Here is a 13,749-nt window from a genome sequence, read left to right as displayed (position 1 = left end):
AAGTGCTGCCTATGTTAGGAAGTAGCTCAGCTCAGACAAGCTCCTACAATCTGCAGAAAGTGTTGAGTAAAGTAATGGTGTGCTGTTTATATGCTTACATATTACAGTAAGGCCCCCTATAGTTATGTTTCTGCTGAATAGTTGCCGGTTCATTCAGGAACTTTAGTATTATCCTGTATAATATTATTAAACATTTCCATCAAAGTTTTAACATGTGCATGTCCACATTTGCCATGGTAAAAGCATGTGGTATTGGAGCTTTCTGTGTGCTACTACGTTTTCAACTAGGGTTGACTAATGTATTGAATACATAAGATATATTTTCTATGATTTTCTGTAGATTGTGAAAATTAAGCAATATTGTGAATATCTGAGTGACATTGGTGCATATTTTATGCTGACAGTGTTTCTTAGTTCATGAGTATCAGGGATTTATGCCTCATTAGCAAAATTAAAATCTCAAGCAATAACTAAAGACCTAAAGCAGTAGAATGGTTCAGCACTTGGAGAAATCACCACCTTGCACACAAAAAAGGTTGATCTGATTCCTTGTTCAGGCAGGAATATTGGTAAGACTCTGCACTGTAATAACACTGCACTGATCTACTGGAAATTAATTTTATGGATATGCATGTATTTATCTGGATAAGAGTGTCTGCTAAAATTGTACAGATACTGAGTGAGAGGTTTGGAGGTTTTAGTACTTAAAAAACTAAACTAGAAAAAGAAGTGACCGGGATACATTCTTCTGTTTATTTTGAGAAAACGAAGCCTTGATTATTCCTAAATAAATATTTGTTATTGTATTTTAGTCATTATTGCAGTAACATTTCCAATTTACTTGCCAAAGATTTGGTGACTTTTACATTTGCATTTAAGGAAGGCCATGTACACCAAATTACAGTTCTATTGATTGAAATAGAATCTTTCAAGCACTGTTTTAGGTACCATTTAAAATTTTAGAGATAATACTAATATACTGCTTATCACTAAGCCTGAACAATATCAAAATATACATTTTTAACAACATCACCCAGTCCAATTATTATCTCTGTAGTGCCTTTAATGTTGGGTAGACAGTAATTATTTCAGAACAGAAGTCGGATCTCTAAAATCTTACTGTTGATTTGTATCATTAGAGTAAGAACAAAATGTGGCTCAAGTGTAAAATAAGTTCCCATAGGGCAGAAACAGTAGCATTGTACCACAGCATTAAAGAGTTAAATTAATTTTTTCCTGCTTCTATAAAGTTATCATTCAGCGATACAAGATTTTCTTATGATATCAAAAATATTGTGCTGGTAATCTCTTTATGGTGGGGTTGTCGTTCGCCTGCATAATCACTGCAGTTGAACTGTGCACTCTCCGATCTGTGTGTCAGCTCTGCTCGAGGTGCCACTTAACTCAGCATGTAATTATGCACCTGTAAAAGATGGATGTCTGAGCTTATATGCTTGCAGATCAAGCATGGAGCATGTGGGGCTGGCCTCTGGAGCAACAGGAGTGGCCTATGTTATAACACGGTCTTGGATTTCAAAATGATCGTTTTAATGCTGTACATGATTCTGAAATGAAGCAACATTTCTGTTCAGAGCTATGCTGCCTCAGATGTAGCTAAACAAGGTTTTTTTTTTCTCACAGACATGCAACAAGAGATGCAATCTTGCTCTTGAAGCTAAATCAAAAATTCACTTTGATTATGCTGCCCCAGCCAAAGGCCTGCCTAGCTGAATCACATTATTCAAGACAGGCCTCCTCGGCTATAAAGAGGACATGAAAAGGTTGAGCTGGAACCTCTTACTCATCAGATAAGTGTCTATCTCTGGATGTTTACACTGCTCTTGTCCTTCGGGTAGCACAAAGCACCGCCCATTCCCATTTCAGCCCATTTAAGTGGGCTGATTGAGTTAGGCGGGGAAATGAAGAAAGGCCGCAGGACAGGAGGGGAAGGGGGACACAAGCGCCACTCGTCTCTAGGGATGCTCGCCTCATGTCTGGATGCTTCTGAGAGTGATAGAGAGGTTCGCCGCCACTGAGGCTTTTAATGCCTGTGCAAATGATCGATGCAGAGCCCTTCACTCCATAATAACTAAGAGAATGGCTTTGGCTTATGCTACAGAATAACAAGATTTGAAATAGGATTTGCAGGATGTGTGATAAAGGCAGTGATCAGCTTGAGGCAATCCAAACAAACAATAACTGTTTGTTTCACAGCAGCCAAGAGAAACCATTCACCTTTAGAACAGCTGTGTGAGTATGGACAACAACTGTGGGGAGTATTTTGTGTGTGCTTTCACAAAAGAAGACTAAAAGGGGAAGTCTACATTCAGTACTGTGCAAAAGTCAGAGACCATTTATTTAATTTTCAGTCAAAACAGCCTTTAAGTATTTGCCTCCTTTTTTTCAGCAACTGGAAAAAGGAAAAAAAACATACTAGCAAACATACAACAACAGAAAACGTATAATTATGTTTTCAGAAGCCTCAAAAACTAATATATTAATTTCAGTATTTATGCTGTCCACTCTTGCCTTCAGTTTTTTGAGAAATCTGCAGGGATATTTTTCCATACCTCCAAAGTTCAGTCTTAGAAGTTGATTGCATTTTTTGCTTCTCATGATCTAAATAATCACACATCCATTCAATGATGTTGAGGTCCGCTATAGTTTTCTGTAACTTAGCTCACAGAGGCATTGGTATGGACATCTGGTTCCTATCACTACCACTGTGAACAATGGGCCTTCATAATATCTTCCTAGGTTTTATTTTTTTTTCTTGAGAAAGGTCCTGAGAAAAAATCTATGTTAGAATTACGACACGTTTTTAAACCACAGAATGATTCAGACTTTTGTGCTCTTCAATGTCTGTATATTATTTTCTTATCTCAGATCAAATGCCAAATAAGAAAACATTGGTGAATATCAGAGGTTTCGTATAAGTGAGTTTTAAGATAAATTTCTTCTTATGGATGTTTGAATGAGGCCCATTGACTCTGTAATGATTTACTTATGCATTTTCCTTTAAGCACTACGCTTAGTCACTTGAGCAAGTGTGACTTACCTCATCAAATCTGTCAAAGATGGCACCTTCCTGCAAGAAATCAGGGACATGCTTCTGCCAGTTGAATTCATACGATTTCGTCATGGCTGCTCACAGACCTGTGGTACAGAAACACAGCTAGCATTACAGATCTGAAGGTAATGGAAATCCTCACAAGGAAGCTCACAAGACAAGGTAACAAGACCACCAAACATTGTTCATTTCCATCCCAGAAGCTCTTGGTGCTTGGTCTAAAATGTTGCTGGCTAGGGTAAATTGGGCATGTGTATATCCACATTGGGCATAGTAAAATGAATCAGCATGTGTTTTTTATTCTGTACATATCCAGCTAGATATAACTATGGCTTTGAGAAGTATACTGCAGGTCCAAAAGATTGCAGACCCCTACTCATCCAATATTTGAAATCAAGAATATCAATAGGTAGTTTGTCTCCATCAGCAACAGCTCATACTCCTCTGGGAAGACTTTACACTAGATGTGAGGATTTGATTGCACTCAGTCATAAGAGCATTAGTGAGATAAGGTACTGATGTTGGATGACTAGTTGTCGATCCACAACACAGTTCCAATGCTCCACAGCCCCACACTGGGAGGCTTTACACCCTTCTAGCTGATTCTTGGCATTAGGTATAGTAACCTTAGGTGTGCAGCTGCTCCAAAGCGTACCATTCCACTGGCAATGCTTTTCTATGAACATTACAGAAGCCGTGTGTGCACAACTGAAAATCTGTCTCAGCAGCAGTTGCATCTTAAAGTAGCTGAATTTCCTAATGTAAAGGAGTGTCAAGATGCTTACTGAATACTATGGATACCTTTTACTTTTTTGAAAAACAAACAGTTTCACTGACTGTACTATAGACAATTGAGAGTCTAAAATGAGACCAGAATAATTCAAATAATGAATACAATGTGATAAAACTTTCAACATTCAAAACACAAAAGTTTGAAGCTAAATTTTTATGCATATTTGGGTAGTGCATTTTTTACATTACATTTTTGCATGACATCTACAGTTTCAGAACACCTGTAGGGATCTTTACAAAACATTTCTGCATTAACCATCACATAGAATAAACAGCTTTTCAACTCTATAGCAAGAAGATGTTTTATACTGTGCCCATGTGGAACTCAAAACGAAACACTACCTTAAAAGTACTTTCTCTGAAAGCTCTGTGACTAAAACATCACAAACTCATGGAAAGAAGCCAATGTTAGACCTGAACGGTTTATTTTATGGCAGCAGATGTTCATCTGTGTTTTAAATTCCCACCTGAAAAATCTTGATTTGCTTCCTTGAGTCTCATAATCATCACTTATGGAACCAAACAGGCTCTTGGTTACTTCAACAGTTTGCCTTTGGGCATTACATGGCAACAGAGCCTTTCCTTTAATGGATGGCAAGGCAGCACAGGTAGAAGTGACGCATTGGGATGAAGGCAATACATCTCGCATCTGATTCAGGGCTTAGTAGCATGGAGACGGCTCTGGATCAATAGATTCTCATTGATGAGCACAAAAAAGTAGACTGAAGAGAAACCTCACAGATTTCACCCAGAGAGAGAGAGAGAGAGAGAGAGAGAGAGAATAAAGAGTGTGAAAGAGAAAAGGAGAGACTCATCAAGGGGGGGTGAGTGTGTAAAACTGAGAGAATAGAGAAAGAGAGAGGGTGAGAAATATGGTGAAAGAGAAAGAGTAGAGAGAAAGAAAAGAAAGAGAAATAGAGAAAGAGAAAATAGAGAGAGAGAGAGAGAGAGAGAGAATAAAGAGTGTGAAAGAGAAAAGGAGAGACTCATCAAGGGGGGGTGAGTGTGTAAAACTGAGAGAATAGAGAAAGAGAGAGGGTGAGAAATATGGTGAAAGAGAAAGAGTAGAGAGAAAGAAAAGAAAGAGAAATAGAGAAAGAGAAAATAGAGAGAGAGAGAGAGAGAGAGAGAGAGAGAGAGAGGCGAGGGGTGAATGGGCCAAAATGGTGGGATGGTGAAATGGGGGAGAGAGGGAAATCCAGAGAAGGAGAGATAAAGAAAGTCTGGGAAAAAGAGAGACAAGGAGAAAGAGAGAGAAAGAAGGGGAGAGAGAAAGTGAAACTGTTAGGGGACACAGGAAGACAGACAGACAGAAAGAGTTAAAGAGAGAGTGAGTTAAATAGTGAGGGAGACAGAAAACTAGAAAAAGAGAGAGAAAGAGTGAAAAAGAAACTGATAAATACCCAAAAGCAAACTGTTGAAGTAACCAAGAGCCTGTTTGGTTCCATCAGTGACGATTCTAAGACTCAAGAAAGCAAATAAAGATTTTTCAGTGACAAGAGAGTGTATGAGACAGAAAGAGAGAGAAAAATAGAAAGTGTGAGTAAAAGAGAGACAGAGGGTGTCAGAGACAAATAGAAAGTGAGAGTGATAGAGGTAGATTGAGTGTGAAAATGAAAGAGAGAAACAGAGAGCCAGTGAAAGAGAGAGATAGAGAGAGATAGAGAGAGCAAAAAAATGGCCTTTACCACACACTGCCATTAGTATCTGCAGCACCCCACTGGGGAACACTGGGAAAAGCTTCTTGTGGCTCTCAGAGAGACAGGCATGCAGCAATGTACCAAATGTTCCACAGAACATACTAAATATTCCCCATGGCTGACAATATTCAGTCAAAGACACTTATTGTTATGAAGAAGCTGAATGTTTACACAGAGAAATTCAATATATTCTGCTTAATATTCGACAGAAAAAGGCTCAGGGGGAGGCATCCTCTACGTGAGTAATCTAATCTCTCGGCCTATGACAAAATGAAATAACACAAGACAATGCGCATTTAGGCTGAAATCCAAGTATAGTCTACGTTCTGAGTACAACAGACTAACCTTTTCATTCTTAGGGTCCTATTTCCTTCAGCACAGCTTGGTAAAAGCAAGCAGTGTAGTCCCCTGGTACTCGCCATTTAAGAAACAGCCACTAGGGTAATAGCCATTCCTCCCTGGCTTCATCATATCTCTCAAATGAATGAGTGAAAGGCTCAGCTGCAGAGGGGGCGCACAGGGACTTCAGACCAGATCCTAACAGGCAAAAATGCAGCATGTCTGAAACACTTGAGGATTACATCCTCATATCCTGGTGGAAATGAAGCGGGTTTCTGGATCCTATTGTGGCTCAGAAGTCACACGAAATATAAATAGATGGATGACAAAAAATGAAGCTTGGATTCCTGTAAAGCTGCACTGCGACAATGTCTGATATAAAACATGCTATGACGTTCAAGTGAATTTCATATCGTCACTGTCCAAAGAAAACCATGTATCTCAATTTTTGCTAATTTTTATTTTTCTACATCATTTCAACACACCAGCTGTCCTTTATGTCATGTGAAAATTTCATGATGAATGGACCAATAGAAATGTTATAAAATGTAATGAGGAGCGAGGTAGCGGACGCACTTGCGGAGGTAAGCGACTTTTATTGAGGGCAAATCCAAAATCAGGGTTGAGACATTCCAGGTTCAAAGAGCCAATACAGAGAGATCGTGGGGCAGACATGACAAAACCAGAATACAATCAATAACACAGAGAAACAAAGCAAACATCAAACATAGACCAATACATCAAACAAAGACCAGCCAACACAAAGGGCAAACACAGGGCTTAAATACACAGGGATAATGAGGATAGGTGAAAACAATCATGGGCAGAGTTACAAAACAAGGGGCTGGACTAAACCAAAACAAAAACGCACAAGGACAGGACTGGGAGGGGCCAATCGTGACATAAAATCACTTGGAATAAAACCTCTTTACATTAACTTACATTAAAAAGTAAGAGTGTTTTTGCCTTCTCCTATGAAGTTACTATTTGAGATACTTGTTTTTCTTTGGAGAGTGACGACATTCAAAATGCTCTGCGTGAAAGAATGAAACAAATGTTTGTGTTTAGATGAACTGAGTAGACCCCTAGCAATCAAAAAAGGTTGAAGAGGGAGCAAAAGGTACTTTTCAAACTAAAAAGAACTTGACCTGCTATTCAAGTCTATTACTCCAACATCTAAAAACATGACTCAGCACACACATCAGCAACTCTTAAAGCTTCACATTATGGTTTTTCATAACCTTTCATTATGTAAAAAAATACCAGTCCTTAAAGCATTTGCTTAAATGCAGTTGGACACATCCCCCATATTATTCCCATCCCTTCAGGTAAGAGAAAAGTATAGATGGTAAGTTGAAATGAATGTTTCATTTCATAGTTTCTTTAGGTTCACTGTTGCAGCCAAACATCAACATTAAAAGAGGTGATTAACAGTTAAACAAACGAAAGGCTTACATTATCATACTAAAAATTACACTGTAAACTGCCCGTCTTCATGAAACAACAAAGTTAATACAAATGCTACAGAAAGCTGGAGTAACTTCACCTAAAAAAATGAAATATTGAGATAGTAACTCAGTCATTTTGACTTTTTTTGGCTTATCTTGAGTTAAGATAACTTTATTTAAATGTATCATATTCACTATTTTTATTTAAGCTGACTTAACATGCAAATACAAACAGGCCAGTAATGGGTTGTTTTTAAAGACTGTTGAAAATTTTGTGTGGCTGGATTATTTTCCCTTCTAATGTTGTTGGCTAAAACATCAGTGGTTGAGCTGATATAGTGTTTTGTATCAGTGATTTGTCTGATAGACTGCATAAATGTTTATATTTAAATTATTCAGATTTTTATGCCTTTCTACTAACTTCACTTTGACAATTTCAGACATTGAAACAGAATTCAGATTAGCTCAAGAATTGCATAGAGAGCTTCATGGAATGGGTTTCCACGGCCGAGCAGCTGCATCCAAGCCTTATATGACCAAGTGCAATGCAAAGCGTCGAATGCAGTGGTGTAAAGTGCCACCACTGGACTCCAGAGCAGTGGAGGCGTGTTCTCTGGAGTCATGAATTACGTTTCTTTGTCTGGCAATCCGAGAGATGAGACTGGGCTTGGCAGTTGCCAGTAAAACGGTACTTGTCTGACTGCATTGTGCCAAGTGTATGGCAATATAGTGTATTTATGTATCTGCATCAGCATTGACAGATATGTCCTTAAATATAGCGGACATTGGTCCACAATTTGTACATTGCATCCCTAAAATTTTCCATATATGGAAATATATAAAATGATTTCTATAAAACTCTTTGAAAGAAGTGAGAACATTTTCTTTCTCCATGATATGGGCCTTTTAACGTTAATTTTATGTGAAATACAAAATTGTACCCATTTGTCCACAAACCGAATCATTCTTGGCCTGGATACACTCACTGGCACCAAAACTCTGCTTGACACAAACATTTTTATGTCGATACCAACAACCATGCAAAGACACAATGGAAACCTCTGGAGGTTTTTAGACACCCTCGCTGCAAACTTTAACATGAAAGAAGCTATTCAACAAATTTGTGTTACTGTACAAGACATTTAGCACTACTGCAATAGCACTTTCATCTTGCTGTTGAGTGTCTCCAGACATGCCTTGCTTGGCTCTGTGGTGTTGTTTTGGGTGGCAGAACGTGAATCAACAGTGCTAGTATTCCTCTAGCTGTTTGCTCATGAGAGGTCATTTGCTGTTATATTGACAGCAACGTGTGTGTGTGTGCGTGCGTGGTATGGGTCTCTGAATACTGCAAACAAAACACACCTCGAGCTTCCTTGTCTGCAAGGTTAAACATCCTTGCTCTTACAGCTGTAACCTGTTCTGCAACACACAAACACCTAAATCCACATGCACATGCCTCTTATACCCAGATTAGGTTGATGTGAGTGGTGAGAAGGTCACGGATGTGAAGAGCAAAAAGGTCTACATATGAAAATGTGATTTTATTAGGGCCTACTCTACTGGTAAAACAAGCAAATTTAATTCACTTTTAATCCCACCGACTTCCAAATACCAGCTAGAAGGTAATGTTACAAAAAAAAAAAAAACAATATTCAAATAACAGTATTATTGAGATCTTGTGCTGTTTTCTTTGTGGCCTTGTGATCTAAGTAGGCCGTACCTGTGCACACAAAACCCAGGCAAACACAACACCCCCCCCCCCCCCCTAACTCCCCCCGGGTTGGAAGTGAAATAAAGCAGTAATGAGTCACGCAGCAAGATGTACAGTATGATGAATTAATTCAGTTAAGCCACTGTTTGAAATTACATTGTTAAATGACATTAGAGCTAAATCGCATTAGCTTCAACCATATTAACTTAAGGTTAATGTTTTCCTACAATACCACAGTGGTGTCCCTGGGGGAAAAAAAACAAAGCCATGATATCATGAAACCTGTGACCAGTGGCAAAGTGTGCAGCCATTAAAGCAAACTGCAACTGGAAGGCAGCACAGTAGTGTTCAGGACGTTTCACACTTCCAACTCGCTTTGTGAAACAAAAAACGGCCTTTAGCATTGCCTGCATAAATGTCTCACCAATCAATGCCCCAATTACTGGCTTCTGCTCAATGAAAGAGAGCGAGAGAGAGAGACTGGGAGAGCGTGCAAGAGAAAAATAGATAAAGAAAGATGGCTGCCAGCAGCATGGGGGAAGGCAGCTCCAGAGTAAACACTGTTTTGCATGGACGGAGATCCGGGCTGTACTGTATTAGCTTCAGAGCTTCCACGAACCATGTGTGAAGCAGCCATCAGCACTGGCATCGCTAAGCCAGTTTTACAGCCACGCAAAGCATGTGAGGAAAGCCAGGAGCCGGCAAGTACACAAAACGCTTCTGCAAATCAAACAGAAGGGAAGGGAGCGGTCAAAATCCCCTCTTCATCCATTAGTCCTCATTCCAGCTGTCCACTGTTTAACTTTGTCATGTGAGGTTTCGCTCGTCCATCCCTCAAGCTAACAGATTCCCTCATTACCTAGAGGAGGGGCATCTTCAGACTGAATGCACTGAAGAAATGAATGGAGCGATGGGAATTATAAACGAGACAGGGCTGTGTAAACAGTTCTAATGCATGAGGAACACATAGTACTTCATGTGCTAAATGCCGTCTCATTTCATTGTTCAGTGGTGTCATGTCTCTTTAGTAAGAGTTTTGAAAGACAAGCCAGCTCTGTGATATACTGAAGTCACTCAGGGGGCACCATACACAGGCAGAACGAACTGATAGACTGTAGTACACTGGCTATCAACGGTTTGGTCCCACACAAGTTAGAGGGCCCACATCATTGAAGACCTTTTTTCCTCTCAATTTGAAAAAAAAAAAGAATTTAAAGTAGCACGTAAACATTGGTCAAGTTTTAAAACATACAGTTCAGTCCATAAAGTCCACATAAGGAATCTGCTACAACAGCCTGTTCCAAATTCAGCATTTACTTTTATCTATGGTTACAGCAGTTTAGCCCAGGGTTTTTAAAGTTTTAAAATTTTGCTTAGTTTCTCATTTTATTTCTTGTTTTCAATTTAGTTTCAAGTAGTCTTATAGGTGTATCATAGATTTAGTTCAGTTTTTATTTTCTGAAAAGTTAGAGTTTTAGTTTGTTTTTTATTTACTTTCAGTTTTTATAATACTATGTTTACTTCTAAACTCTCATTTATGCAGTAAAACTAAAACTGAAGTTTTTTTTTCACATTCATTATACTTAGTTTTAGTTTGCTTGTCAGGACAATACAGTTTTTCGAATTTTTGTGTTTTTGAAAACTTTCTGATTCTACAACCCCAATTCCAATGAAGTTGGGACGTTGTGTAAAACATAAATAAAAACAGAATATAATGATTTGCAAATCCTTTTCAACCTATATTCAATTGAATACATTACAAAGACATTTTTGATGTTAAAGACATATTTAATGTTAAAACGGATAAACTTTGTTGTTTTTTGCAAATATTAGCTCATTTTGAATTTGATGCCTGCAACACATTCCAAAGAAGTTGTTGACAGGAGCAACAAAAGACTGGGAAAGTTGAGGAATGCTCAAAAAACACCTGTTTGGAACATTCCACAGGTGAGTGTCATGATTCGGTATAAACTGAGCATCCCTGAAAGGCTCTTTTGTTCACAAGCAAGAATGGGGCGAGGTTCACCATTTTGTGAACAACTTCATGAGCAAATAGTCCAGCAGTTTAAGAACAACGTTTGTCAACATGCAATTGCAAGGAATTTAGGGATTTCATCATCTACATTCCATAATATCGTAAAAAGATTCCGAGAACCTGGAGAAATCTCTGCAAGTAAGCGGCAAGGCAGAAAACCAACATTGAATGCCCGTGACCTTCCTCAGACAGCACTGCATTAAAAACCGACATCATTCTGTAACGGATATTACCAAATGGGCTCAGGAACACTTCAGAAAACCACTGCCGCTCCATCTACAAGTGCAAGTTAAAACTCTGCCATGCAAAGCGAAAGCCGTATATCAACAACACCCAGAAACACCGCCGGCTTCTCTGGACCCGAGCTCATCTGAGATGGACTGACGCAAAGTGGAAAAGTGTCCTGTGGACGAGTCCACATTTCAAATTGATTTTGGAAATCATGGACGTCGTGTCCTCCGGGCCAAAGAGGAAAAGGACTGTCCGGACTGTTATCAGCGCAAAGTTCAATAGTCAGTGGCATGGGTAACTTGCACATCTGTGAAGGCACCATTAATGCTGAAAGGTACATACAGGTTTTGGAGCAACATATGCTGCCATCCAAGCAACGTCTTTTTCAGGGACGTCCCTGCTTATTTCAGCAAGACAATGCCAAGCCACATTCTGCACACGTTACAACAGCGTGGCTTCATATTAAAAGAGTGCGGGCACTAGACTGGCCTGCCTGCAGTCCAGACCTGTCTCCCATTGAAAATGTGTGGCACATTATTAAGTGCAAAATACGACAACGGAGACCCTGGACTGTTGAGCAACTGAACTTGTACATCAAGCAAGAATGGGAAAGGATTCCATTTACAGAGCTTCAACAATTAGTGTTCTTAGTTCCCAAATGCTTATTGAGTGTTGTTAAAAGGAAAGGTGATGTAACACAGTGGTAAACATGCCCCTGTCCCAACTTCTTTGGAACGTGTTGCAGGCATCAAATTCAAAATGAGTGAATATTTGCAAAATAAATAAACAATAAAGTTTATCCATTTGAACATTAAATATCTTGTCTTTGTAGTGTATTCAATTGAATATAGGTTGAAAAGGATTTGCAAATCATCGTATTCTGTTTTTATTTATGTTTTACACAACGTCCCAACTTCATTGGAATTGGGGTTGTATTATAGTTTAAGAGCTATCTATAATAACCCTGGTTTAGCCCTGCCTACTTTAAAGTAATAAGTTTTTCAGCCCTGATTTTTGAAGGAGGTACAATACAGAACAGCCAATCAGAACAAGTTCCATTTACACACACCAGTATTAAAGACACAGTAACTATAACAGCCTGTGTAAATTCAATAGATAGAGGTTGGAAAACTATAATGTAAAAATGGTAGATAAACCTAGAAAAATGTCTTAAGGAAACATCACGATAAATCAAAATACATGAAAAACATTTCAGATGTGCGGTGATTTTTTATTCTAAGGTCAAAAGGTTTTAAGGGGATTCTACAATTTTTTTTCAAAACTTCGGCTTCATTAAAATCATTAAGATGTAAACAAAGTCATTCAGAGTGGTTTGATGTGAAATGCTCTCTCAGAGTTGTTCACAGCAATAGACATGTTGAGAGTTTAATGCCTCTATAGCATTTAGTGTCTCATAGAAAGTTCTTGCAAAAAATAGTTATTAATACATTGCTTGATGCCCAAGACAAAGCTTTACAATAGTTTTGAATAGGTTTTGGCCTAAAATGTACTTTTAAAAATATATATTCATGGTGCAGATGTACATGAAGGCTATTGTGAGGCCAAATAGTCCCAAAAAACAAAATTATAATTTTTTTTCAGATTTACCATATGTTCCTATTATCACCATTACCTATAAAAATTACATGTAGATTCACTGGTACTTTTGAACAGTGAGTAAAATTAGCTCTACTTGCATCATCATTTCAAAGAAATTACAGTCAGTAAGCTATTCTCTAATACTTCATACCAAACCATTCTGAATTACAATCTTAACAATTAATGCAGTAATTTTGAGAAATCTGTGGAATTTCCCTTTAAATTCCAATAAACTGTACTTTTTTTGTATTTTTTAACTGTATTAAAGCTGCTGATAAAATGTGCAAACACCTGTGACAGTATTTATGTTAACCCACAAGCATATCAGCACTCACCAGCATTCAAATCTTTCAGATGTTTAAACAAGCCACATGTGCTTTTAACAAAAGAAAACATAAGAACCATTATGTAGGCAAAAACCTCCATACCAAGGAAGGGAATTTGATTAGCATGTTAGGTTAGCATTGTAAAATATATCGAGAGCATTGTAGATAGCTATTTTATGTCTTTTTAGATGTTACTCCAAACAGTAATAGTAATAGTTATGTAACGTCAAAAGAAGGCAAGATGTTCTCAAAATGTTGATGGGCAGTGTAGCTCCAAATGAAATACATACATGTGGCATACAGCTGAAAACAGCTGATTAAGCAATGACCTCTCAGGTCATTTCAGCTAAATATTAGATTTGTTTTCATTCAAAGTTTTTCATCACAAGCCAAAGCATCTATCTTTGTGTAAGTCCCTTTGTGTTTGTATTCGCTTGTTTGTGTGAGCGTGTGCATGGAGGAGTATGAATAAAGATTAGCTAATAGGGTTAAAGCTTC

General features: G+C 38.3%; 1 protein-coding gene across 3 annotated transcripts in view; it reads right to left on the bottom strand.

The window, feature by feature from the left end:
* Positions 1 to 13,749, bottom strand: part of LOC108411796 (1-phosphatidylinositol 4,5-bisphosphate phosphodiesterase beta-4) — a 90,290-nt gene that overhangs the window by 55,315 nt on the left and 21,226 nt on the right. For all 3 annotated transcript variants that reach the window (XM_017683544.2, XM_037537910.1, XM_017683554.2), the window contains one exon: positions 3,059 to 3,156. In XM_017683544.2, coding sequence (XP_017539033.1) covers positions 3,059 to 3,142 — 84 coding nt within the window. In that variant the 5' untranslated portion in view covers positions 3,143 to 3,156. The remainder of the gene's footprint in view (positions 1 to 3,058; positions 3,157 to 13,749) is intronic.

The sequence above is a fragment of the Pygocentrus nattereri genome, chromosome 4, assembly GCF_015220715.1.
Source record: "Pygocentrus nattereri isolate fPygNat1 chromosome 4, fPygNat1.pri, whole genome shotgun sequence".
NCBI lineage: Eukaryota > Metazoa > Chordata > Actinopteri > Characiformes > Serrasalmidae > Pygocentrus > Pygocentrus nattereri.
Note: the sequence above shows the minus strand (reverse complement) of the source record. Positions and strands in the feature narration are given on the sequence as shown.